At 46.3% G+C, this 27,926-nt stretch overlaps 1 protein-coding gene across 1 annotated transcript in view; it reads right to left on the bottom strand.

Annotated features, from left to right (window-relative positions):
* The window catches only part of SIM2 (SIM bHLH transcription factor 2), a 57,557-nt gene extending 31,661 nt beyond the window's left edge, over nucleotides 1-25,896 (bottom strand). The window contains exons 1-4 of the mRNA XM_041399710.1: nucleotides 25,248-25,896; nucleotides 17,484-17,566; nucleotides 14,450-14,539; nucleotides 13,640-13,652 (exon numbers count right to left, since the gene is read on the bottom strand). Of these exons, the coding sequence (XP_041255644.1) occupies nucleotides 13,640-13,652; nucleotides 14,450-14,539; nucleotides 17,484-17,566; nucleotides 25,248-25,422 (361 nt within the window). The 5' untranslated portion in view covers nucleotides 25,423-25,896. The remainder of the gene's footprint in view (nucleotides 1-13,639; nucleotides 13,653-14,449; nucleotides 14,540-17,483; nucleotides 17,567-25,247) is intronic.
* Between the last annotated feature and the right edge of the window lie 2,030 nt (nucleotides 25,897-27,926).

Below are 27,926 nucleotides of genomic sequence, written 5' to 3'. Positions count from 1 at the left end.
AATTAAAAGAGATGTTTTAATGAGTAGTTAGCAATTTGCCCTCTTTTTCCACTTTTGTACATCAAAATTTTTAATTATACTTTGTAAATTAGAATTTATAAAATTACTATTTCTATGTTTCTCAGATTTAAAGTAACCCTAACAAACAGTAGCAATAGGATCATATTAAGCCATCACCTCTCAGTAATGGTTCTCCTGTCAAATATTTTTAAATTAATGAAAATTAAAATGACTTTCCATGTTGGTATTTTGCCCATGTACTACTAGAAAAATTCTTCATAAGTTCATGCAAAAAACATCTTGACAGATGCAAAATTTTTCTACTCCCTTCTTTAAATATGAAGTAGGGAACGTGGAGGAAAATTCTGCACGAGGATTTGCTGCTTGGCTGAGGGTAACGGAGCCCTTAAAGCATCAAGAGGAGTGGAGAAAGGCTGACATAATGTATTCCACATTCTTCTGCAGCTTCCATCAGGTTGTAACTCATCATTTCAGAATGATCCAGTTGTTAGCAGAAAACTGGGAGAACTGCAGGAACTTCCACATTTCCTTCCCTGCTCTGGGGAATGTTAATAAACTGCTGTTAGCACGCCATGCCTTGCCGTGTGAGTCAGCAAGATTTGGGAAGCTAAAGATGTGTTTTAAAGTTTTCAAATCCCAGGAAAAGCATCTGAAAGCAATAAGAGACACGCAGTGTCTGCCTGCAAACACAAATGGAGGGGCAGCATTGATTAATTCCTTCTCCTGGTTAACCTGCAATGCAAATATTTTTTTTATTTTTTTGTTGTCTTGCTTGCAGCAGCTGCCAGGACAAGAGATGGATGGGTTGGGAAGTGTTGCTGCCCTGCTGAAATCCTTAAACTCTGCATTAAGAACTGGGAAACAAAGATTTCTGCATAAATATGGAGACAGAGCAGCAACCCAGATGTTTTGGTAGTAACATCTGAGGCCTTAAGGTCCTGGTTGTTCATGTTCATCCCAGCCTGTGTTGGCATTCCATGGTGTTCCCTTCAAAGACCCTGCTGGTGGGGGCTGGATGTGATCAATAATCCTGGAGCAACCCTCAGCACCCAGTCTCTAAAATCCAGCCCCAAATATCAGCCTCCTCCAAAGCGCTCATCACCCTTGGAGAGGGAACTTGGGATCACATCAATGCCTCAGGTTTGAGCTTCTCTATTTTTCAAATTCTGTGCTGCTTTAGTGTGTAGGGCTGGGCTTCTTATTATGGGATGGTGAGCTCTGTGCACAGAGCAGGGAGACAAAACAATTCCTGCTCCAGCTGGGCACCAAGGACAAATGATCCAAATCTCAGCCCAAGAGCACAAACCCCGTGGGCTGGAGAGAGAAAAACAAGCAGGATGGGAGTGCAGGGGCTGAGCTGGAATTGGACACTGAACAGCCATGTGCACATGGAGCAGAGCTGATCCCAGGGAGAGACCCCGTGAGCGCTCGTGCATTTTGGGACCCTTTGGGTTCATCTTGGGGGCAGCCCTGGCTGGGCTCTTGTGCTGCCCAAGGTGCATCCATGGAGGCCTTTTATTAAATTCTTGCTTTATTCTTTAGCTCTGCCCAGCCTCTGCTCTAGCTCAGCCGGCACAAGGCATCAGTGTCACAAACCCCTGCCAGCCTTGTCCCCTCACCATGTCAGAGACAAAACTCTTTGCTGCTGAGGTCTGGCAGCTTGGGCTGGCCTGGGAGTTTGGATTTAAGCTCTGTGCGAGGAGAGGAAAGGATCAAACTCCTCACAGCCCTGCAGGGACTTCTGGAGCTGCTGTTGATCGACCTCACCCCGAGTGCTGGGGGTGTTTTGGGTGCCACCATAGAAGGAAGATCTAAAAGCTCTCAGAGAGTCCCCAAAGGAGGGACATGAGGATGGTGAAGGGTCTGGAGGGGCCACACAAGGAGAGGACGCTTGGATTATCCAGCTGGAGCAGAGAAAGCTGAGGGGAAACTCCTCAGGGGCTGCACCTCCTCCTGAGGGCCAGCTCTGATCTGTGACCTGACAGCAGCCAGGGAGCAGCTGGAGCAGGGCCAAGGCAGGTTTAGATTGGATTTTAGGAGAAGGTTCTTCCCCCAGAGGGTGCTGGGCACTGCCCAGATGCAGACAGGCTTAGCAGCTGGCCTGCAGAGCAAACAACTAAGTTAGCAGGAAAAAAAATTTATAAGAGTTTATCCGTAGCAAAGAAAAAACCAAGGCCGTTAACATAGGAACTGACAAAACAAATATATAAGTGATATTTCCAGTACCTTAGTGAACAACACCCATACCTTAAAGTCTTTCCAATTAATTATTAACATTAATTACTTTGTACCAGTAAAATACAATAAGCTATTAATTTGTCCAATAAATATAATGAGCTGTTTTAATATAACTAATAGCTTATGATCACACTTTGTTAAGGGTATAAAACTTGAAAACACCTTGTAATAAAGTAATGTTGAGGGGTTTTTTATTCCTAGGGTCAGGATTGGCATTAAATGTGTGAGATGGCATTTTTTTATTTGGATTTAGATGCTTATTCATTTTTATCTATATTACAGTTTTATAAGTTGTGAGTTTTACAATACTTCACACTAACAACCTACAAAATGGAGATGTATTTTTTTTTCTATAAAGCTTTTTAAGGATAAATTATTTAATTAAGACATTATACTTAAAGTATTTTTACCTTTAACTTAATCAACTACTTGTGGTCAGCAATGCAGACTTTTTTATCCAATTACACAAAACCACCCAAACCCATGGAAAAGAAGGTGAAGGAGGAGAAGGCAAGAATTCTCAGCATCCATGGTTCCAACAGTAACCATTGCTACCTCTGCACAGGTGTGTGTGTAAATATGTCGTGTATCCATCTCAACAACAACAACAGAGGGTGCTGGGCAGTGCCTGGGCTCCCCAGGGAATGCCAGAGCTCCAGGAGCCTTTGGGCAGCCATGCCAGGGATGCCCAGGGTGGGATTTTTGGGGTCTGGGCAGGGCCAGAATTCCATGATCCTTGTGGGTCCCTCCCCAGTCAGGATATTCCAGGATGAGCCAGCATTTGGCAGGGCAGCCCCTGACACTAAGGAGGTGGCCCCAGGCTCTGGTCAGACAAATTTAACTTTGCAGGTGTGCAGGGTTTGCTTTTATCTGATCCTGGTTTTGGATAGAAGCCCAGGAATCCTGCTGCCAACCTGTGCAGGTGGAACACGGAGGGTGAAACTCAGGGTGCTTCACAGCCACCAAACCAACCCAAAGCACCCGGAGGTGCTGCAGAACAGAAATACTTGAGCAATATTTGGCATCATCTGAGATCTGAGCAGAGCCATCACTCACAGCTTGGAGCAGATATCAAAATATTCTCCTCTCTTATTTATCTCTTTCTTATTTTTCCTGCTCAACCACTCCAGCCGAATAGAATGGATTTGTTTTGTTATAAATGAAACAAAGTTTGCCTGAAGACTCACATGAGGTGATTTGCTGAGCCATTCCCAATTTTAATGTGTATGAGAGGGAGAGTATTCCTTCTGCACACCCAAAACACCCTCAGCTGTTGGCTTCTCTCACAGCAAGGGATCTGCACCCATTGCTTTGCATTTTCTATGCTGGTCATGCAAGTAAAAAGCAGCTTTTAAAAACTATGTAAGTTCGAGCTGAAATCCTCCAAAGCCTCCATGGCTCATGGGGTTTATGCTTTTCATTAAGCCATGGCCTGGAGACTTAGAATCTGAAGGAGAAATAAATTAGAGGAGTAACCTGGGCAGTTCAGGTCATTAAATATAAATATTAAAATATTAATTTATAAAAATATTAAGGTATAAATATAAATAATATAAATATCTAAAATACTATCAATATGTTGTAATATAAATATTAATATAAGTATAAATATCTTCTCCAAGTCCAGGAATCCAAAGGTGCTGCTGTTACTTTGAAGTCTTTAGCAGGTAATTTCCTCTGCCACACAAAATTCCATACAAAACACACATAAATGGATCAAAATTTGAAATAATTTTCCTTATTCCTGTCCTAAATTTCCATATCAAAGGCTTTACTCCTGTGCTGAGTTCAATAACTTCTCTTTGCCTAAATTCTGTCTTCTACAAAGACACCCAACCTTGATCTGGAGACATCAAAACTGGAAGAAATCACTGCTTCCCTCAGAATATTTTTCCTGTGACTGATCAAACTCCCACTTAAAAATGTGTAATTATTCTGATTTAAACTTTTGTTGTTTCAATGCACAGATATTGGTTCTTGAAATTCTGTTGGTTTGTTTTTTGTTTTTTTTCAATCTAAATCCATACTTTAGTTCCCAGTATTTTGTTTCTTTGGAAATTTGTGCACACAGTAATTAAGTCACTTCTTAATTCCAGAATCCTGGAATGGATTGGAACCCTGGTCACTGAGAATTTGAGACTTTCTGTGCTGCCAGGCACTGACCCCCAAGAGAACACTGCATTTGACCTAAAGCCATAGAGAAATCTTCCAAAAATAAATAATAGAACTAAGATTATAAGTGTGGAGTTTGAATAGAAGTGTGTAATACCATAGAGTAGAAAACTTAGAGTTTAAAGTCTTAAAATATAGTATTATATATAAAAGAATATAGAGGTTTTAGAGCAGACACAAGTCCTTCTTCTTCACCTTCTTCTTCATAAGTTTAAGTAGTATTGTGTAATTAAATAAAATCCACATTACAGACCACAGGTAATTAGTTATTGAGTTAAAAGTAAAAATAAATTAAGTGTCATTTCTTAATTAGATTGTGTATCCCTAAAAGACCTTGTAGAGAAAAAAATACAGCTCCATTTTCAGTTTATTAAAGTACTGTACAACTCATGGTTTGTAAAGCTATAATATAAATAAAAACTAGTGAACATCTAAGTTCAAACAAGAAATACCATCTCATACATTCAACCCCAACCACAACAAAAAAAACCCCAAAAAAACAAAAAAAAAAAACCAAAAAACCCCCAACAACAACAACACCAAAAAAAAAAACCAAAAAAACCCCAAAAAAAACCTCCACAGGAAGGGACCTTAAAAATCTCTTCATCCCACCCCTGCCATGGCAGGGACACCTTCCACTGTGCCAGGCTGCTCCAAGCCCCAGTGTCCAGCCTGGCCTTGGGCACTGCCAGGGATCCAGGGGCAGCCACAGCTGCTCTGGGCACTTCCCTCATGACATTCCCAAATTTTATGACATTTATTATTGCTATGAAATCCAAACTTCTGGAATCATCTGATTATTCAAGTATTTCCCCTGTCTTAAAAAGCAAATTTGGTGCACTCTGTGTTTGAAGCTGTGCTTTGTTCTACATTAAACATGAGGATACCCAGGGCAAATTTTAAAAAATTGAAATGTAATAATTTAATAATTTTTATGCTTTAGAAATAATATGGGGTTTTTATTTTTAATACCAAGGTGATTTACCTGAAGAAAAGCAATGTGACAGTGAGGATGTGTAAAGGAATCCACACACTGTCTGATTTTATGCAAAGCAATAGTTTGCATTTCCCTGAGAAATAAATAAAGAGGCAGCACCCAAATTTAAAAAACTTTAAAACAAGAGGTCAAAAATAATCTGTGCTCTGGGTTCTTTAATCCCACTAACAGAATATCACAAAGCACAGATATTGTTGATATTTGTGATGTTATTCCTCTCAAAACAGATCTTACCCAGCTACAACTGCAGAACTAAAAATGAATATAAATATCTGAGCTTTAGCTGAAGAAAACGTCTTGAGCAAGGCAAAAACCGTGAGCCAAGCTGGAAATTTGGGATATAAAAGTCTGTGTCTGCAGTTCAATATTGATTTTTATTCCTAAGCAACGCCCCAGATTGCATAAATCTATAAGATAATAAAATTATAAAAGGAAATTTTTTTATTCCACCCAGTGACTTGATGATTCAGGCATGTCTTAAAAGATTAAAAGAGAGAAAAATCAAACTGAAATGACAAAAAATTCCATTAAAATAGTCTGGTTTCCTCTTGTTTTTTTTTTTTTTTTTTTTTTTAAATCAAGCCAGTTTCACTTCACTGCCCTTTAAGTTATTTGTAGAACTCCATGTTTTACTTAAATATTGAAAATATCTACTCAGATCCAGGCAGAAGTTGCTTCATTCCTGTCATTTATTCAATAGTTTTTTAAATCTTCACTGGATTAAACAAAAAACTTGCTTTGGTTATTGCAGGCCAGGTAGTTTCAGGTTATACCTCAAGATTTTAATGGATAAAACACTGCAGGAAAGGGAAGTACTGGCACAGGGAAGAGTAAATAAATATTTGTTCATTCTGTGCATTTTAGAAAGATTTAGCTGTAGATTCTGGATGCTTTTGTACACCCACTCCAGAACTGAGATAAAATAAAATAATCCCTAAACAGAACAGAATTCCTTTATTTACCTCCTCCAAATCTGGGAATCCAAAGGAGATGCTGTTGCCTTGAGGTTTTTAGCAATTAATTTCCAGAAAATTCCGTACAAAACACACATAAGAAGGAGAAGGAGAAGGAGAAGGAGAAGGAGAAGGAGAAGGAGAAGGAGAAGGAGAAGGAGAAGGAGAAGGAGAAGGAGAAGGAGAAGGAGAAGGAGAAGGAGAAGGAGAAGGAGAAGGAGAAGGAGAAGGAGAAGGAGAAGGAGAAGGAGAAGGAGAAGGAGAAGGAGAAGGAGAAGGAGAAGGAGAAGGAGAAGGAGAAGGAGAAGGAGAAGGAGAAGGAGAAGGAGAAGGAGAAGGAGAAGGAGAAGGAGAAGGAGAAGGAGAAGGAGAAGGAGAAGGAGAAGGAGAAGGAGAAGGAGAAGGAGAAGGAGAAGGAGAAGGAGAAGGAGAAGGAGAAGGAGAAGGAGAAGGAGAAGGAGAAGGAGAAGGAGAAGGAGAAGGAGAAGGAGAAGGAGAAGGAGAAGGAGAAGGAGAAGGAGAAGGAGAAGGAGAAGGAGAAGGAGAAGGAGAAGGAGAAGGAGAAGGAGAAGGAGAAGGAGAAGGAGAAGGAGCAGCCTCCACCCTAAACCCTCCATCCTGCTTTATATCTGTTACTGTATTGTAAACCCTTAAACTCTGAGTTTCCCACCCTGTGATATCACACACTTCTATCCAAACTGCACACCCACAATCCCAGTTCTGTCATTCCATTTTGGAAGCTTCTCCAGGGCCTCAGGTCAATGCAGTGTTCTCCTGGGGGTCAGTGCCTGGCAGCACAGAAAGTCTGGAATTCTCAGTATCCAGGGTTCCAACAAACACCCATCCAAAGAACTTCACTTTTTTTCCAATTAAAATTTTGCTACAAAAATTAAGGTGCACAAACGGCCTCTGAAAGAACCCAAAACCCAGATCTCCATGGATTTTCACTGCTCTGAACAAACACTCACAGTGAAGATCTGCCTTAAATATTTGTGTATTCCTTGTCCTGCCCTGAACTTTGCCTGCACAGGATGTGCTCCTGCCTTTCCCATTGGTAACAGTGGCACAAAACCCCAAAAAGAGCCTCGTGCCCCCTGTGTCCCCTCTCCTAGCTCTGCTTGGCACCCCCCAAAGCCCTGAGAAAAGTCCCCAAAAGCTGCAGGAATGGATTTAAGGGGGAAACAGAGCTGAATTCCTTTATTTATCTTCTCTAATTCTGGGAATCTAAAGTAGATGTTGTTGCTTTGATGTTTGTATAGATTATTTTCCACAAAATTTGATACAAAACGCACATAAACCGACCCAAATTGAAAATCTTTTTCCTATCCTGAATTTCCTTACAATGTAGGATGAGTCAAAGAAAGCTGCAGAAAATGAGGAATTTATCTAGAAACAGAGCAGAATTCTTTTATTTATCTTCTCCAAGTCTGGGAATCCAAAGGAGATGTTGTTGCCTTGAGGTTTTTATAGATTAATCTCCTCTGCCACACAAAATTTGATACAAAACACACATAAACGGACCCAAATTGAAAACCATTTTCCTTTATCCTATCCTGAATTTCCTTACAATGTAAGATGAGGCAAAGAAAGCTGCAGAGAATGAGGAATTGATCTGGGAAGAACAGGAAGAATTGTGAAATTATTTGCTTTTGACACAGAAATTAATCCCAGTCGATTGCTCCTGGCTTAAAATTTGTAAAAATCTCCAGAATAAAGAATAAAAAAGTATTTAAATGTTAAGGAAAACAGGAGGCTGCTGCCATTGCAGGGTTTGAAATGAGTGTCAATTGTTCCGAGCTGCCCGATGTGCCTCGGGCCCCCCAGATCAGAGGTGCAGTAATTGGAGCCATTCTTGAACCAATCCTGCTCCTCTCTAAGATCCTGGGAGTTGCCTTTTCTTTGGAATAAATGAAGTTGTCTGCCCCCACAAAGCAATCTTTTCTCTTTTTTCTTTTTTTTTTTTTTTTTTTTCTGAAAATGTTCTTCATCCTTCCATTTTCTGCATTATTCATGGAATGTCCCTTCCCAGGGCTGTGCAAACTCCCTTTTTTTTTTTTTTTCCCCCTCCCCTAAGCATCTACTGCTCCACTGCTCCTTTCCAACAGCCCCTCCCTGCAAACACAAAAACATCAACAGTGAGCTGACCTTCTAACCAGGCTGAAAACTCACTGAGATAGGAAAAGAAGTGAAAAAAAAAGAGGGAAAAAATAAGGAAAGGAGAGATGGAGAAGAGAAAGAGAGAGAGAGAGAGAAAGAGAAAAAAAGAAAGAAGGAAGGAAGGAAGGAACGAAGGAAGGAAGGAAGGAACGAAGGAAGGAAGGAAGGAACGAAGGAAGGAAGGAAGGAACGAAGGAAGGAAGGAAGGAACGAAGGAAGGAAGGAAGGAACGAAGGAAGGAAGGAAGGAACGAAGGAAGGAAGGAAGGAACGAAGGAAGGAAGGAAGGAACGAAGGAAGGAAGGAAGGAAAAGAAAGAAAAAGAAGAAGACAAATAAAAAGAAAAAAAGAAAAAGAAAAAAAAGAAAAAGGAAAAGGAAAAGAAAAAGAAAAAGAAAAAGAAAGAAAAAGAAAAAGAAAAAGAAAGAAAAAGAAAAAGAAAAAGAAAGAAAAAGAAAAAGAAAAAGAAAGAAAAAGAAAAAGAAAAAGAAAGAAAAAGAAAAAGAAAAAGAAAGAAAAAGAAAAAGAAAAAGAAAGAAAAAGAAAAAGAAAAAGATGGAATGGGAAAGGGTATTTTCTACATTGCTTCATTTATGTAATTTTCTCTAGAAGTTGCCCTTGAAATGCACTGGCTGCTCCTTTTCAGCCACAAACAGGTGAGGGCTTGCTGCAGGAACACCCCACATCCAATTTTTTGTCAGGGAGGAAGGAAAACACAAAATCTCCCTGTGAGTCATGCCTGGAAATTCTTCTGTTTATTTCTAAATACAAGGGGACAAACTTCCTGCAAATGTCAATAGGTGTCTTCATAAATATCCTGATCACCTGCATTTTAAAAAATAAATCTAAAAATTTTTCTGGTGATGGACATTTCATTTTCAGAACATGTCAAAATTGCAAGGAGCATCACTTACAACCCTCTTCTCATTATTTTATCTTTGGTTAAGAGTGACTTTTTTTTTTCCTGAATGTTTGGCCCTTGGTATGAAAGAGCCATTTTTAGCAGGAGAATTTCCCTTAAAAAAAAAAAAAAAATAGAGTTCATGGGTGGCTGTGTATAAATTCCCTAAAAATAAATAAATAAGTGTGTGTGTGTATATATATATATATATATATATATATATATATACACATATATATCCCTATAAATATCCCTTCAATTTAGAGACTTTCTGACATTACAAAACCCCAATCAAGCTGACCAACCTCATCAACTGGAGTTGATGTTTTCTCTTAAAAACTGTAACTCATGGATGGCTCTTGCTTTTCTCAAACTCATCACCTATTTTAAAATGACTCCTCATGGAAATGCACATTTTTCCACAGGATTCAAAGGGTCAAAGGTCATAATATTATCCAACATTTCATTTTTTAATCTCAGGGTTCACGTCTAAAATTCAAGCCTAAAATTCTTTGTGCAATAATGACTGATTTTCCTTGTTATAAACACTGAAAATATTTTTATTCTGACGGGTTTATTTCCAAGCCCAGGAAAATCAGCAGGAGGTAAAGGTACAGCACTGACTATGGGGATTTTTGATGAATTTTGAATGAGTTAGGGATGGGAACTCTGAGTTTTTTAGGTGATGTGATTCCTTTTTCTTATCTTCTCCACAGGCAGGAAGGGTGAGTTCAGCTCACATCTTCACATCATGGTTCAGAAGGTCCCAAGACCCTCAGTTACAAGATTTTTTTATGGATTTATTGACCAATAAAACAAAGGATATTTATGTTTTTGACCCAATCCTTAAATATTTCATCTTACGGACCCATGTTACAGTGTGAGCTTTCTCAGCCAGTCATGTTCTGACACACAAACCCGCAGTGCTGCATTCCGAACTCCTTGTTTACCTCTGGAACTACTTTTATTTTTATATCTTAAACTCTAAAACTCTAAACTTTCCTTTCCTTAGCTCAACGTGTCTCTGCTTTAAACTACAAATCCACATTCTCCCTTCCAGCACCTCAGTTTGGGAGCCTTTTCCAAGGTCTCAGATCAAATCCTGGGTTTCATTCTAAGCTTTGGCTTCCAGGCCCGAAGTTCTGAGAGTTCTCTGCATTTCAGATTCCAACAACTGACCCCAAAACTGACTTTCAAAATTGACTTTAGAACATAAAACCACCAGCAAAGAGATGGGGGCTAAGGCAGAGTCGAATAACCAAAATATGGGTCCATAATCTGGAGTCTCACCCCCTGCTAGGCACATTCAGCTCTTTCAAAGCCTACAATGAAACCTTGAAAACTTTAAAAATACAGAAATTCTACAGTTCAATTCATAAAGCTAAACCCCCATGCCTCAGGTTATTAAAGCAGCTTCCTTGATGCAGTTTTTAATAGCTGTAAATACCAAATCTCAGCATTTCCTACTAACAGGGGGTTTATGAGCAACTCAGATTTTTTTTTTCCCCAGCCAAGGAATTATTCATAATAAACACACAGGACTAAGTGGATGGATACTAGAGCAAATAATTACATATTTTTTTTTTCTCTCATAGACTCATTGGATAAAAGCAAAATAAGCTCCTGGAAAAGTTCAGATATTTGTGGTTAAATATTTCAAGATTTATCAGAAGTCAGAGATAAGCCTGGCTCCCTCATGGATCCAGAAAACTGCTGGAATAAGCTCCAGACCTTCAAATTAAATTAAAATTTCTCTTTCCACATTGTTCCCCAAGAGGATTTTCCTTTCTTTTTTGTGCCTTTGGACTTTGAGGGGAAAAAAATATTTGGGGAATTTGAAGTTGTTTGTTATCCATGGAAAAAAAAGGGAAGAAATTTGCTGTCCCAAGCAGTCCAAGGCAGTTCATCCCTGGGCTGGGGCCAGCTGGGATGAGCTGGAGGAGGGGTCCTACAGCAAAATTCACCATTTTCCTGCTCCAGCTGGGAGCAAATCAAACTCCAAAGCCACAAATGAAGTGGCAGGGCCACAAATGAAGATGTAGATTTTTCAGAAACTGTTTCTGAGGCAAAGCCGTGCTTAAAAACAATCCTTAATGCTGGGTTTAAATTTATGACTGGTTTAGCCAGCCTGGCTTTTTCTCAAGCTCTAATTTCTTCCTGCTGAAGTTCAATTCAACCAGAAGATAAAAGCCACTGCAGCAGGCCTCCAAAAATAGTCTGCAAAAATCTTTTTAAATGGCTTTTCTATTTAGTGGAACTATATATTTTTAAACAAACGGCACTCGAGCTGGGAATTGATGTGTGGGCTAGTTAATTGTCAAATTATTTAATAAAAAGGCCTTTCTGTGCCCACTCTGAAGGATTTTTTCCAGTCACCACCACTCTGCTCTCAGCTTGCTTTGGCTCTGAGGGGGGCACTTGTTGGAAATAAAATGTGGAATTATGGCTAGGTGAATTGACTTCTCCTGCCCAAGCCTGTTCTGGTTGATGGCAGGGGCAGAAATCCCAGGATTTCCACAGGAGTGGGAACAAGAACTCCTTTGGAGTCCCTGGGAGCTGACAGGAATATCCCAGGGTAAATGGATTTGTGTTTTGAGGAGTGGGAGCAGCCCAAAATTAGTGCTGGTGCTGCTTAAAGGAAAATTATCCCTTCAAAAAGAGAATATTGAGGCAGAGCAAGAACAGACTGGTGATAAATCAGGACTAAATTATATAAATAAATTTAAAATAAATTAAAAATTATCTTAAAGGTTTTGCTTATAAATATATTTTATAAATAAAGCCCTGTTCACTGTGAATGTTTGTGTTTTGAGAATCCCTTAAATTTCAAATCCCACAACTTTCAAGCTCAGTTGTTCCAACTCTCTGCTAAAGGGAAAGGTTTGGGATTTTGCTGATTAAACTGCCTTCAAAAAACAACTTGGCCAAACCTCCTGGTTTTCCTCAGCACCTCTTGCATTAAGAATTTATAGATATTTCCATGCACATGGAATTCAGATGGAAAGGAGGGGTAAATAGGATTAAAACTTCAGTGACACTGCCAGTCCCCTCTTTCTACCAAAGTCTGTTTAGGGTCCCATTGATCCCATAATTCTTTAATTGTCCCAAATAACTGGGATGATAATAATAATAATAATAATAATAATAATAATAATAATAATAATAATAATACCAAGATATACAAGAGCTGGTGGCTTGATATTCCTCCAAAAGAACAATTTCTGGGCAAAAATTGGAAAATTTTGGGAGCAAAAAATACAGGACAGCGAAATTCCTGCTCCAGGACGGATGGAGGGGAATGCTCAGAGCTTTGGGATAATGGCAATGAATAAGTGGGTGGATTTTAGCAGGTAAAATCCTGAATCCTTCAGGATTAAAAATTCAGGGTGAGAGAAACCCAGGCTGAAAAATAAGTAGAAAATAGGGCCCTTGTGTAGGGAAGTTTATTTTCAAGCAAAACAAGATTTAAAGGAATTTGAGCATGAATTAAACGGTATGAAACAACTAAAACTGTACCATAACAGAGTGAACAAACAGAACTCAGAGTGTTTCCTGCTCATATTTTTAAAATTAACAGATTAAAAAAAAAAAGTATTTATGGTGGCTATTTATTACCAAAATGACTTTTTTTTTTAAGATACTCAAGAAACAGGGGTTTAGAAATGGTTTTATGGGTTTATATCCTTGTTTTCTCTACCTCTTGAGTTCTATTTTCTCTCCTAGCCACTAATTCTAATATCACTGTCATAAACACACACCCAAAGAACTCCACTTTTCTTTCAATTAAAAATGTGGATTAATACAAAAAAATTAAGATACACAAATAATCCCCACCATTAAAGCCCCCATCTCTGTTTATGGAAACAGCCACAGGATAAATTAACCAGATATTTTCAGAATAATCTCCTCTTTCTCAGTTTCATCTCCTCTGCTGTTTAGGCTTTATTTCAATTCATTTATTTATTTATAAATGTTTGATACACAACTGAACACTTCAGCTCCTTGCAAGTCTCATCCAGGGCCTCCTGAAATTAATGAGGAATTTTTTTCTTGGGACTTTGGCAAACTTTGGGTCAGGTGCTACCAGTGAATTTCAGCTACAAACAAAGGCATGGAAAGTCAAATTCTGCAATAAATTCAGGTTCTTTGCCCTTCTGCCTATCCCCCCCCCAAAAAAAATTAGAAACGTCCCAGGTGCTACCAGTGAATTTCAGCTACAAACAAAGGCATGGAAAGTCAAATTCTGCAATAAATTCAGGTTCTTTGCCCTTCTGCCTATCCCCCCCCCAAAAAAAAAAAATTAGAAATGTCCATCTAAGAATTAAAAAAACAAAAAATCATAAAACCCCTCATAGTTCTGGTGCAGAACAGTAGTAAACTGAGTTTTATGAGTTCTATCACAACCATATAAAACGCTTTACTGAAAAGACCACTGAGCTGGAAAAACTCAGGAAAAACTGCCCTGAATTCCATGTGAACACTCATAAATCTGCCCCCTTTGTCCTTTTTTAAAAATTTTTATTTTCTTTTTTTTTTTCTCCTCCTCCTCCGGCACTTTTACCATAAAGCCCCTGTTCCACATCAGATTTCTGTGCCTTTCACAGGCAGCCTCAATATCTGACACAATCTAAGGCTCCCAGACTCCAATTCTGAGTTTTATTTCAGCCCTGCTGCCTTACCACGCTTGGCTTTCAGGCCCTGCCTCCAGCTGCAATTTGCAATATCATATTATTTATGGCCCTCCTGAAAGGTAATGAGGAGTAAAATACAATGAACAAGAACAGATATAAAGACAGGGTGATGTGGTGGCAAGGAAAGGAAATTTGAGTCTTTTACCAAAGCTCTTTTCAAGGAGAAAAAAGCTTCAAACAACCCTGGGGGAAAAAAAAAAAAAAAAAAAGAAAAAGAAAAAAACCCAACACTTTATATAAAAGCAAGGTAGCAGTGTGAGGGTCCAAATTTGTATTTAGCAGTTGTATTTTATTCCTGTTTTAGGTGTCAGAACACATACCTGGGACAGGCCAAGGTGCACAGATGCTGTTTCAGAAATGTACATTATTTTGCCATCGGATGCCACGACGAAAACAAAGCCATCCAAAGTCTGAAATAAAAAGAAATGCACAGGGTAAGGAGCAAGAAATCTGTTTAAAGCATTTACAGTGGGGGAAAAAATGTATTTTTGGGGGATGATTTCTGACTTCAGCAAACAGCAGAATTTAAGGAATAGAAACTTTTATCTGATTTTGTTCCCTTAGACTCAGGCTCATTGTGAAATCCACCTCGTTCCCTGCAGATGCAGCTTTGCTGCTGCAATTTCAGGGAATATTTTGCTGTTGATTCAGGCTTTTTTTTTTAGTGCTTAGCCCAAATCCTGAGCCCTGTGGTTCTCAGGGGGAAGTCAGGCCCTACCTGAGCCATTTTTTATGGCATAATTGGCAGACCCAGCTCACTGCTATTTGCAATTTATTTCATGGCATCATGAGCAATGTTGAAATTTGGCTGCATTTTCAAGACTGTGTTTCTGAACAGAGAGCTCTCTGCTCTGTAACAAAGTGAACTTCCAAAAAGAAAGCAGAAAAAAATCACCATCCAAAAATTAATAAGCACAAATATATCTCAAGAATTCAAGGGTAGCTGTGTATAAATGATCTCTCCCTTCAATTTAGAGACTTTCTGACATAAAAAACCCCAATCAAGCTGACCCACCTCATCCTCTGCCAGCATCCAAAATTAATAAGCACAAATATCCCTCTTTGAGTGTGATAAAGTTTTGTCCTTGCAGTCTGCAAACCTCAACCAACACAAACTTGAGATCCAATCCTACAAATTCTCCTTGACAGGATGTTGGCTGGGAGGCAAATATTGCCCATGTGAGTAAAAACTGAAGTTTGATTTAGTCAGATATGATTTATAGGAGAAAAAAAATAAATAATGTGGTAAAGCTCAGCCAAAACTGGCCACGATTTGGATACAAAACCTCTCAGTTTGGGGGGCCCTTGATTTTTCAGTGCCCAATTTCAGTCATTTTTTCAGAAGTAGCTGATAGCAAAAACTCTGCATTCTCCCTACCCAGCACAGAAAGCTTTGATCAACACGTGGCATTTGAATATCAGTGAATATTCCCACATGTGAATATCACTGGAAAATATATTTGGAAGAGAAAAACAATTTTTACTGTACATAAGTAAAACAACCACCTGTTTTAATCCATTTGAAGTCACTGAACTGGAAGAGAAGCAATAAAATCCTGTCTACTTCATGCACCTCTAGTGCCACCCCAATAAGAAAATATTCCAAATTATTCTCTGGCCTACTGATGATTCTACAGCATATAATTGAAACCAGATTACTCTTTCCCATTTTTTTAAAGCATAAATTAAATTTTGTAGAAATACTATAATGGGAAATAATTTATTGCAGTTTTAGCCACAATTTTGCTTTAAACGCTGTTGTTTGGCAATTGCTTTACCCTGTATCATTAATAAACTTGGGTCAATGCTGCTGTTGCTGCAGCACATCCCAAAATTTCATGTACGGGGAAGCACATTGAAGCTGAAAATTCAATGGAAAATCTCAGTCTAAAAACACTTTAAAAAAAAAAAGGTTTGCAGCAAATGTGGTTTTATTAAAACCTTCAGCATTCATCATTCAGAAACAGCTGGACTGTAAAATGAGAGTTACAGGTGGTCAGCATTTAATTCGTGATAAATTCAATTAATGCCAGACAAAACGGGGAGCAGCCAGGAGGAGGAGTAACAGCAACGATTTATACAATTGGCTCTGTATTTTAATATATAAATTAAATTATCATACTGATTATTTTACACAACAATTCAGCATTTCCAGGTGGACTCGTGACTCTGAAACAGCTGAGAGGGCAGCAGCTACTAGAAATAAAATCCCAAGGCTGGAAATGCCTCCCCAGGAGATCATTTTGAGCTCTGCCATTGCCTGGATGTTGTCAGTGCCTCCCAAAAATCTCATTTTTGCCCGCGGGAGAGCGGCTGATGCTCTGTGGAGGCAAATAAAGAACTGCGCTCGTCGTTCCAAAGGTCGGAGCGGCGGCACCGCGGCAGCGGAGCCCGGGCAGGGAATTTCTGTCGGGTTTTTATCCCTGGCAGAGCGAAGGAGTGAAAACAGCCCCAGCTCTGTGAGCAGGAATTCGCCTCCCACAATAAACCCGCCCGCTAAATGATTCCGGTTTAGTGGCTCTTTAAAATCGGGGGAGAAAACCCGCGCTGCGTTTGGTTCACGTGTTAAAAAATTAAATGAATTAATTTTAAAAATTATATAAAATTATATAAAAATAAAAATAAATATAAATATATCTCTGAAAATAAAAATATCTCTCTATCTATATCTATATACATATATAGAGAGATATATCGATAGATAGATATATGCATATATACATATATATATATACATGTGTGTGTGTATATAGATATATATATATATAAAATAAAATTGAGTTAAACGTAATTTTTTTAATCCCTCCTGCACCCTCGCTCCGGCTACGACTTTCTAAATTCAGAGGAATTCCAGAGCAGATCACCGGGATTGTGAACAGCGGGATTTTCAGGTGTTAAAGTCCCGGGAGATCCAATCCAGGTGTTGTCCCCTTCCAGGTGTCCCCTCCCGAGTCACCAGCGGGGAACACCGGTCCCCTCCCCCGGGGGCTCCCTGGGGACATCCCGGCACTTTTGGGGCGGCTGATGGAAACTTTTAGGGCTGGGAGAGCTGGGCGTGCACAGGGGATGAGCGCCTCTTGCTTCGGCCCATTCCAAAGGCGAAAAATAATGAAATAATTGGAATAGAAGTGGTTGGTGCCTCTGGTTTTCTGCTCTCCCAGCCCGACGAGATGAAGGCTTCAGCCAGGCTCCAGTGAGAGGAGGAGGAGGAGGAAGAGAAGGAGGAGGAGGAGGAGGAGGGAGAAAAGGAGCAGAGGCAGCCCCTGAACCTCGGGTTTTCCGTGCAGCGCAGGAAGGCGTGCGCTACCTTGCAAAGCTGAAAATGAGAAGCTGTTTAGTGCAATACAACACTACCTGAAGCAAGTGGGATCCCAGCTCCATGGCCACGTTATCCAAAGGCCCGATCCTGCTCGGCTGTCCCCAGGCGTCGCCCAGACCTACAAAAAAAAAAACCCCAAGGATTTGGTCAGAGCAGGCAGCGGAGCCCGAGCTGTCCCCCGTGCCCCTGCTCCCCCTCCTCCCGCGGTGGCAAAGGCTGAGTCCCTTCTCCACACGGGCTTTGGGGGGAAATTGTTCTTTTTCTGGACCGGAGCATCCCCGTGGATGCGCTTTCCCCGAATTCCCGGGAGGGCCCCTCCAGGGACACGGCCGCAGCCGCTCCCACCGCCCGCGGGCCCGTCCCGTCCTTGCACCGTCCCCTGTCCCTGTCCCTGTCTTTGTCCCTGTCCCTGTGAGCGGGGTGGCCAAGGAAGAGGAAGAGGATGAGGAGGAGGTTAAAGAGGGCCGGAGCTCGACTGGAGATAAAACCGCCCCGGTTTCACCTGCGCACGGACGGGACCGACAGAGCTTCGCCCTCCGGCCCCATCGACCGCTCAGCCCGACCCCACAGCCCCAGCCCAAACCCGAGCCCAAACCTGACCCCACAGCCCGAACCCACAGCCCGAACCCAAACCCGAGCCCAAACCTGATCCCACAGCCCGAACCCACAGCCCGAACCCAAACCCGAGCCCAAACCTGATCCCACAGCCCGATCCCACAGCCCGAACCCAAACCCAAGCCCACAGCCCGAGCTTGAGCCTGACCCCACAGCCCGAACCCAAACCCGAGCCCAAACCTGATCCCACAGCCCGAACACAAACCCGAGCCCAAACCCGAGCCCACAGCCCGAGCTTACAGCCTGACCCCACAGCCCGAACACACAGCCCGAACTCAAACCCGAGCCCAAACCCGAGCCCAAACCCGACCCACAGCCCGAGCCCACCCGGGCCAGTGGAAGGTTCCTGATGGAGCCGTCTTGGGGCGAGGAGGGGCAGCGGGGCTTTGGGTTTGTGCGCTGGTTGGGTTGGTTGGTTGGTTGGTTGGTGGGTTGGTTGGTTGGTTGGATGGTTGATTTTCCAGGGTAAAAAGGAGCCTTTCAGCGGCTCCCCGAGGAGCCGAGGCCGCGCCCGTGCCGTGCCGAGGGCTGGGCACTCCTGGGGCACCCCGCGGCACAGGGGTCACTGCCCCCGGGGGTGCAGGGGAAGGAAGGACGGAACCGCATCCGTTCAGTGCCTCGTTTATGGAGAGAAAAAACAGCCCTCGGCTTCGGGGAGGCCTCAAAACCCAAAAAGCGGTTTTTTTGGCAGGTAGCAGTGGATGGAAGGCGGGGATTCGGTGCTGCCAGCCTGGAATTCCGGCCTGTTTCGCGGATGCCCCGCTATGAAAACTCGCGTTTTCCCCCTCTGGCCGCCCAGGGGCTTCCAAAGAAATCTCCTTTCTCCCGGCTGTGCCTCCGGAACGGGAGGGGAAACTGGCAGAAATTCCTGCCCTGAGCTCCAGCTCCGCGATTCCGGATCCGTTTGTGCTCTGGCCACTTAAACCCGGTTTGGGAATGATGGGGGGATTTCTCTCCACTCTTGGGGCATCCCTTGGGAAGGGCAGCATCTCCCGCTGGAGACGGTGCTTTCCCCCGGGTTTTAATTCCCTTCCCGGTGCTTGGCTCCGTATCCCGCTCCCTCCGGGAAAGCGGTAAGGAGCTTCCCGTGCCAGGCAGGGGACACCGGGGACCTGGGCCGGCCTTGACCCCTCCTTTTCGCCGTCCCAAGGCAGCAGGAGCACCCAAAAAGAGGGGTCTGCATCCCCACCCCGTGTCCGTCTCTCCAAATTCCGGGAATTCCGGCGTTTTCCCGTGGGAAAGGGAAGCACACCTTCCCTGCGCTGAAAGAAGCGCTGGGAAATTTGTTCGGGAGAGCCAAACGAAAATTCGCTCTTTTCTCCGCCTTTCCCCAATTCTCCGTTTGGAAAAGGCTCCTAAACTTCCAAAGACACGGCAAAAATGTCCTTTTTGCTAAAATGCTTTTTTGTTTCTCGGGAGAAAAAGTTTGGGAATCGCGGAGTCATCCTGCAGTTTCTTTCCCGAGACGGCAACAAATGCAAACTCCAGAGTCTGTCCCTGTGCCGCGGGATTTGCCCTTATTTCGATTTACTAATTACAAATTTCCAAATATGAGACTGCAAACCTACAAAGAGAGTCACACACAGCTGTGTAAAAACTGCCCTGAGCTCTTCCATTCCGAAAGTCGGAGCAGATTTATTCCTTGATCTCTCACGAAACTCTTCAAGAAGGAGCCTCGTCTCTGCGACCCCCGTGCGAGACAGTTCGCTCCGTCCTGTCCTTTCTCAGCATCCCAAAATCTGCACGAGTTTTGAGGTTGTCTCCTAGCCCGGAATAAAAAAATGTCACTTGCTCAGATTTGCTCCCTTTGGAATTTTAAATTGGAGTCGCAATCGCGAACGCGCATCAAACGTAAACACGTTCGGTGGATCAGCCTGGCATTCGTCTGAGCTTATTTTAAAGCCGGCGATTTTATCATTTAATCCGCCAGCAGATCGCTTTAAAGGTGAAGACGAAACGAATAAAACCTTACATTCGAATAAAGGACTAACGCCCATTAACTTCTCCTCCGAGACATTTGCAAACGCGCGTTCCTGTAAATGTATGGATGCCATAGGCTGGGCCTGGCTGCTCCTGCCCGGCCGGGAAATAACGCGCAAATTCTCTCCCTGGCCTGGAGCGAGGCCAAAATCGCTGCGGATTCACAGCGAGCCTTTCCCGCACCGCTCCTGCGGGATGGGACTTGACTGGGATGGGAGGCGATCCCAGTCTGGGGATGCTGCCCGGTGTCCCACACGGCTTTGTCACCGCACGGGCGTTTTGGAAGGGGACAGTTCCAGATGTCCCCTCGCAGCAGGAATTGCCCGGCCCCGAGAGAATTCCCTGGAGCATCCTCCCCGCAAACGCTGGGATCACCCATGGGGATGGCCCGGCACCGGCGCCGCTCCTTTGCCGTGCCAGGGGCTCAGGGATCACCCAGATCCAGCGAGCTGGGGGGATTCCGGCAGCGGGAAGCCCGGAGAGCCGGGGCTGGGCTCAGCGGCAGAGCCCGCACAGCCCTGCGGGACGGTGCCTGCCCAGTCCCAGGCTCAACCTCCGCTTTTCTGGCATCCCACCGCAGCAGACACGGGCGAGATGAGCCTCTCTCCTGCTTTTCCTGGTGCTCGGACCGGTGTCTGTCCGGTCCGACGGGGCAGGACCGGGATGCCTGGCAGGGCGAGCCCCAAGCGCAGCTGTGCCCGCCGGACCCCTCCGGGCACCGGGAGGCAGCTCCGGCTCCGACAGCTCCGGCCCGGAGTCAGAGAGGGTTTTAAACAAACCCCCCAAAATTTCTGCTGCTTTTGCCGTTGAAAAACTGGGGGATTTTCGTACAAACGCGTCTCGCTCCCCGTGCAAACACGGACAAAATCGCCCTCCGTCCCTTTTGACATCTCTGGCTGTTTTTCAAAGTACCTCAGCACTCACTTTGTGCCATTTGTACATTTCCCGGTTTCCAGGGAGCCAGCGGGGTGAGTGGAACTGTAACAAGATCTAGAAATATTTGGGAACGGCTCCCACCTTTGCTCTCGGCATACAGAAGTTCGTCCACACACACATTTGAAAGCCCGGTAGCTTTTCAGCTTGGGATTCTGCTAAAAGAATTACTCAGCCATGTATTACGTTCAGTATCGGGTTGCCCTGTAACTTGGACTCTTTCCTTTGTGTCTGCTGGGCTGTTCCCCGCAGCGCAAGGTCCCCCAGCCTTCACAAGGAACAACGACAAACCCTGGGGACTCGCCGTCAATTCTGCTTTTTGGGTTTTCCCCAGCGCGGTTGTGCCTCCCTCGGATGGGAGTGCCTCGGGGACATTCCCGAGGAGTATCCCCGAGCTTCACCGAGCTTTGTGCCCTTCGTTGAGGCGAGCTCCGAGGCTCTGCTGTCACCCCGTGAGGAGGGGGCGAGGGCAGCGCTGACACCGAGCCCCGTCTGCAGCGGGGCCGGGGCATCTCAGCCCCGACGGCACCGCCGGATCCCGGGGGCCGCGATGGGTCCGGAGCCAGCGGGGAACACTCGGGCCCGGCCAGGGGAACCCCTGAGAGGGGGGAAGCCCCCAGGACAGGGGCGGTCTGGGAAGGAGCGGGGCCGGGCAGGGACGCGCGGAGCCGCCCGCTCCTCTCTGCGGGCTCAGCGTCGGGAAGGCGGTGGGAAGGACAGGCGGAAAGATCAAGACTTTTATTTTATAAAAATAAAATTAAAAAAATAAATAAATAAAAGGGTGAACTCAGAGAAAAAAAAAAATAAAAATAAAAAAGTGGGGGAAAAATACTCTAACAAATCTGCCCCCCAAGGACACCCGCGCAAACCCGGCTCTCCCCGCCGAGCCCAACCCACCAGGTCGTGTCAAGAGGGCCCAAAGCGGGCGTCCTACAGACAGGGAGGTCACGGGCAGACCCACGGCAGTGACCCCATCCCTTCCTCTCCCTCCCTCCCCTCCGGCCGGGAGAGACCGGAGCGACCCCGCCGCTCGTCCCCGCCCCGACCCCGCCGCCCGTCCCCGCACCGCGGGGCCACCGGCTCCCGCCGCCTGGGAACGGCCCCAGGAAAAGCCTTAAAAAAGCACTTTTGTTTTAGTAAGACCTTTAATGTCACTATTAGTGGTTAGTACAATAGGGGCTGGCTTTCCAAAAAGGATTACTCACGCCTCTCGCTTTATTTATTTGTTTAATTCATTAACGAACCTTTTTCCGAGTGCGTGTGACAATCAGATGAATTAGCTGCGATTCGCCTTGATTTTCTTAAAATACACATTCGTGGCTAGGTTTAAATGGGGACTGAAGACTGTGAATATTCCTAGTAATTTCTATTGTCTGCCTCTCGGAATAAGGAAGGTCTGAGATCTACCGCTCCGTCACTTTATTCAGATTATTTTGTATTGCGCACATTGTATTTTGGGTCACATATTAATTAGCTGGCTCCCATCCGGTTTAAACAACCATAAATGTGCAATTTCATAATCGGTTTTGGGCACTGAGTCGGGGATGGGGGAGGGAGAGGGTGACGATTTCACCAGTCTGCCGTAACCGGGGGGCAGAGAATCGCAGTTTTTAAACGCGATTCATTCTCTCCTCTCTTTCTTTCATTACCTCCTTTTCAAAATAAAAATAAAATTTAAAAAAATTCTGACAGCAGAGATAGAAGACGACTCCTGGTGTATTTTTGTTCTACAGCAACAAAGCCGTGGCAACAACAACAAAAAAACACCCAAAACACGAGAGAAGACGGCGTTAGAGAGTGGGAGGCTGGAGGCTGCTGTGTCCTGACTTTAACTCCTGAATCTCAAGGTCGCAGCGGTACCGCAGGGCACAATCTGCGATTTCGGAGCCCGAACTTGTCCCTTGCAGGGCTTGGGCTGCGAGGGCGAAAGGAGCCGGGGTAAAAATCCCCTTTTGCTCTCGCTCCTTGGAGTCTGAGCGGGTTCGGTCCATCCTCGGGAAAAGCCTGGCCAGGCTGAGCAGGAGACCTGGCCCAAGCCCTGTGGGGATCAGTCGCCTCGCTGAGGGTCTCAAACTTTTCCTAAACTACGTGTGGAAATCAAGGGGTGAGCCATCCACCGAAGGGTTTAAAAACACAACCCTCTCTCCCTCCCTCCCTCCCTCTCTCTCTTTTCCCCTCCAGTCTAGACGGAGCTGTAAGCCAGGTCTGAAGCTGAACAGCGTTTCTGGCCGTGCTGGCCGCAGTTAGTCCGGGCCTAGCACGGTCTGGTGGCGTCTCAGACCTGTCCCCCCCACCCTGTCACCCCTCGGAGCCTCAGGGGGTGACGCCTGGGGCAGCCCGAGCTGCTGCTACGTGCCCACCTTCATTTCCCGGCCCGGGACCCATCGGGTCCAACCCTCGCCATGGGGCTCTTCCCCCGGCTCTGGCTGGGCCAGGATTTAAGCTGGGACGCCTTTCCGGGCTGTTTCCCCTCCCAGTAAAGCCAACTGGAAACCAGTAGCCGGGTATGAGGAGGGGGGAAGAAGGACGGACAGAAGGACGGACGGATGGGGACCAGTCTCCCCTCCTTTCACGGGCAAATCCCGAGGGAGAGGGAAGTTTGGGTGATGCTGGACTCTATGGAAGAAACCACCACCCCCCCCACCCAAAAAAAAAAAATCCTTCTGAAGCCGCCTCTGCCCGGCTCCCCACTTTCCCCTGCACCCTGCCAGGCACTAAACGCAGGGCTCGGGGACCGGAGGAGGTAATTCCCCCGGCCTGTCATCTCTGAATGCAAAGCTTTGGTTTTAAATGTATTTCCAGCCGTACTTAAGACGATGAAAGATCAGGAATTCGCTGTATGCATTTAAACGTTGCCCTTAATAAGCAGAGTGTGCGGAAGCGCACGCCCGGCCTGTTTAGGGAAGACAGACACATAAAACACACCCGAGCTGTGGGTATAAACCTGCTCTCGGGGTCGGCTCGTTGCTCTTGAGGATCAGCAGGGCTGGAAAAGCCGGGATGCATCCAGCAGCATCTCGAAACGTGCCGCTTTTCCTCCCTCCTGAATCAAAGGCGTTCGGGGGCACGTTCGCCAGGCACGGCCGGCGAGTGACCTCCCCACAGCCCCCCTCGAAATTACGACGCTCTATTTCTCATCGGGATATTTCCCGGTGGGGAATAATGGCTGGAAAATGCGGCGGAGCAGCGCCTCGCTCCCTTTGCTCTGCTGGCTCGGGAGCGCACACTAAAGGAGCCCTGGCTTTCCATAATAGCATGGCTGCTCCGTGCTCCCGAAATTTCTGAATTAAAAGGCCACGACGGTAAGCTTTGCTCGGGTTGGGAGGGTTGTTTTTTTTTCCCCCGCCCTCCCCCTATTTTATTTTTGGTTGTGTTTTTCTTTTTAGCCTTTTAATAAAGCTCCTTAGAAACCGCGCCGGAGAGCAGACCTTCCCCTGCGGAATTCGCTAATTCCTTCACCCTGCTCCTAGTTCGGAGAGGCACAAACAAATGACAAAGCGGGGCTGCTGGGCTTTATTTAGCCACCCGCAGGCACTGCCCAGCGCTTCATTCCGCCGCTCGCATCAGCTCCGCGGCCGCACCGACTGCCCGGGCGGCCGGGGCTCCGCACGGCCACCGGCCCCGGCCTCCCGAGGGGACGATTTTCCCCAAACCCTGTGGGATTGGTGCCGGGCCTCGCTGCTGGGTGGCCCCCGAGAAGAGCCACGGGAGCCCAGCCGCGGCCGGGGAGCAGCGGGGTCCGGGCCGGGCTGGGCTCGGGCGCTCCTTCCCTTCCTTCCCCTCTCTCCCAGGGCCTCGCTGCGGAGCGGCCGCGCCTTCATTCCCTGCCTGCTTCCCCGGCTCCAGAGAACTCCAACCAAAACAAAATAATAATAACAACCACACAGCTGGTTTTTTAACCCGAGGCCGTGCCCGGACGGGAAGCGCCGTGCCCAGGGGCAGTCCCCGGGAGCCGGGCCGGGGCTGCACACACGAACCGAGCCCGCTCTCATCGGGACGGTCCCCCCGAGCCAACGGAGCTGAGCCGAGAAGGAGGGGGAGAAAGGGGGGATGAAGCGGCCGGCTCTGCCTCCCACGGCCGCAGACGGGCTCATTCCCAGCCCACTTTGCCCTCAATCCCCCCTCGTTCGCTCAGCCCGTTCTGAGACCCCTGCAGGCACCCCCTCCCTCCTGCCAGGGCGCTGATGGGGTCGTGCCCACCCCAGCACCCCCTCCCTGCTCTCTCCCCGTCCCTCCCGTGCGGGCTCCCGGAGCCCCGGGGCTGCCTTTACCTTCGGGGAAGACGGCTCGCATTTTCAGGTAGCTGGTGGTGAGGCGGATGATGGACGCCTTGTCCAGCTGCGAGGTGATGGCCGAGGGCAGGGGCAGGAGTTTGGCCAGTTCGTAGAATTCTCCATTTTCTTTTTCCCGTCTAGTCTTTGCCGCGTTCTTGGATTTTTCCTTCATCGCGACTGCTGCAAGGCGCGGATGTCACTGGCATATTAGACCCGGTTCTTTCGAATGGCAGGGGGCATGGATTTCGACTGCAGAGTTAGTATTTTCGTTTAAGGAAGGCAATTTACCCAAATCAAATCAAATAATTAATAATAATAATAAACGAAAGGGTCGGGAAAAAAAAAAAGACAAAAAAGGGGAGGCAAAAAATAAAGCTAAACCAACCGAACAAAACTAACACGAACAGAAATGGTGCGAGGAGGGGGGGAGGCGATCTCTGAGCTGCAAGCAGGACAGGAAAGCTGCTCGGAGAAGGCAGTTCTGCTCCGACCCTGCAGCAGAGAGGGCTTTGAAAGCCAGACTGAAAGACCCACGGCAATCCCCGTCCTCTGCGTGCAGCTGGGAATCGGATCTTGATCTTCTCCTTAATGGGGAGCAAACCGCTGGGTTCCCTTCACCGAACGATTTCTTCTACTCGATCCTGCCCCATGCGGGGGCTGCGGGGGCTGCGGGGCTGCTCCTGCCGCTGCGGCCGCTGCGCCCGGCTCCAAATGCGCTTCTCATGCGGAGTCAAATTAAAGGATCCGTTTTCCTCGGGATCAGTGCCACTTCAGCGTTGTCTCTTTCCAAACAAGTCCGAGCGCTGGCAAAGGCGCGGCATTGATTTTAATTAAAAAAAAAAAAGAAGAAGAAGAAGAAAAAAGAAAATAGAGCGTCCGTGCAAGAAATCATTGGGCTAAGCAGGCTGAACCATTTTTGGACATTTTGTCTCTCAAGAGAAGGAAAAAAAAAAAAAAAAAAGAAAGGGAAACAGAACGACCGCGCTGCTCGTCGAACGAAGTGCAAAATGAGCTGGTCCCGGAGCCCGAGATGCCGAGGACACGACGAGCTCCCCGCCGAACCAAAGTCAAAGCCGGTGCCTGCGGCGGCAGCTGATGGTGGAGTGCTCCGGGATCAGCGGCTCTCCTTCCCCTCCGCCTCTCCGCTGCGCTCGGGCCGAAGGGCGCTGCTGCTCCGCCCGTGCCCGAGGGGCTCCGGCGGCGCCGGGGCTGCGGGGCCGCCGAGCCCCGCGGGGGCTGCGGGGGCTGCGGGGCTGCTCCTGCCGCTGCGGCCGCTGCGCCCGGCTCCAAATGCGCTTCTCATGCGGAGTCAAATTAAAGGATCCGTTTTCCTCGGGATCAGTGCCACTTCAGCGTTGTCTCTTTCCAAACAAGTCCGAGCGCTGGCAAAGGCGCGGCATTGATTTTGTTGCTTTTATTTATTGGTTTGGTTGGTTTTTTTGTTGGGTTTTTTTTTCTTTTTTAAAGAAAAATAATTTGAAAGATAGGAGTCTTTCCTCTCTCTATTTTTTTTTGTTTCTTTTTTATTTGTCAGGTATTTGAAGAGCGAAGCGGTAGCTCTTTGGCAGAGACATGCCTTTCAAAGGCAAGGGGAGGGTTTGCTACATTCACCTCCCGCAATTCGGCAAGGATCGAAGGTAAAATTCCCCTCCTCTCGGAAATCACAGCCGCCACGCTCCTCGTCTGAAAGCACCGATATCTCAGCTTTTTTTTTTTTTTTTTTTTTTTTTTTTTTAAACCCCGAAAAAAAAAAAAAAAAGAAAGGGAAACAGAACGACCGCGCTGCTCGTCGAACGAAGTGCAAAATGAGCTGGTCCCGGAGCCCGAGATGCCGAGGACACGACGAGCTCCCCGCCGAACCAAAGTCAAAGCCGGTGCCTGCGGCGGCAGCTGATGGTGGAGTGCTCCGGGATCAGCGGCTCTCCTTCCCCTCCGCCTCTCCGCTGCGCTCGGGCCGAAGGGCGCTGCTGCTCCGCCCGTGCCCGAGGGGCTCCGGCGGCGCCGGGGCTGCGGGGCAGCCGAGCTTTTTTTTTTTTTTTTTTTTCCTTTTCTTTCCTCGCCTTTTTTTATTTATTTTTTTTTTTTCCCAGGGGCAGAAGGAGCTCTGAAGTGGACCTCTCGCTTAATTCTTTAGCAAAGGCTGCAGAAAGCCAGGAGAGCCTCAAGAGGGGAGGGGATAATGTATCCGTGACGTGTCCTCCCGCGCAGCGCCCTCCGAGGGACCCAAATCCAGAGGAGCCAGCGCAGAGCCGCAATTAGCACTTGCGAGGGGACGGGAGGCCGGCCCGGGGGGAGCCGGGGGCGGGGGCCGCCGCCTGGGGCAACCCCAGCCCGCTCCCGGCGGAGCCCCTTGCCCCTCTCTGCCCTTCTCGGTGACCCCGAGGGGGCCTTGTCGCCCCAGCCGGGGCGCAGCTGCCCTCCGGGGAGGGGACACGGGGGGTGTGGGGTTGTGACACGCGTGGGGCCCTTCCCCAGCCCCGCGGCACCGCCGGGAAACCACCCGAGAGCTTCCCGCGTTGTTCTGGGTCTGGGTAAAGCGTACCTGGACACACGCACGGGCACGCGTGGCTCGGATAGACGCGGCACTCATTGGTACTGCCTGTGTAACACCCATTTTACACATTTACACACGCATTTGTACACTAATATATACACATTCCCCTCGTACACGCCGAG

The sequence above is a fragment of the Onychostruthus taczanowskii genome, unplaced genomic scaffold (assembly GCF_017590055.1).
Source record: "Onychostruthus taczanowskii isolate IOZ18803 unplaced genomic scaffold, ASM1759005v1 scaffold17, whole genome shotgun sequence".
Taxonomy (NCBI): domain Eukaryota; kingdom Metazoa; phylum Chordata; class Aves; order Passeriformes; family Passeridae; genus Onychostruthus; species Onychostruthus taczanowskii.
Note: the sequence above shows the minus strand (reverse complement) of the source record. Positions and strands in the feature narration are given on the sequence as shown.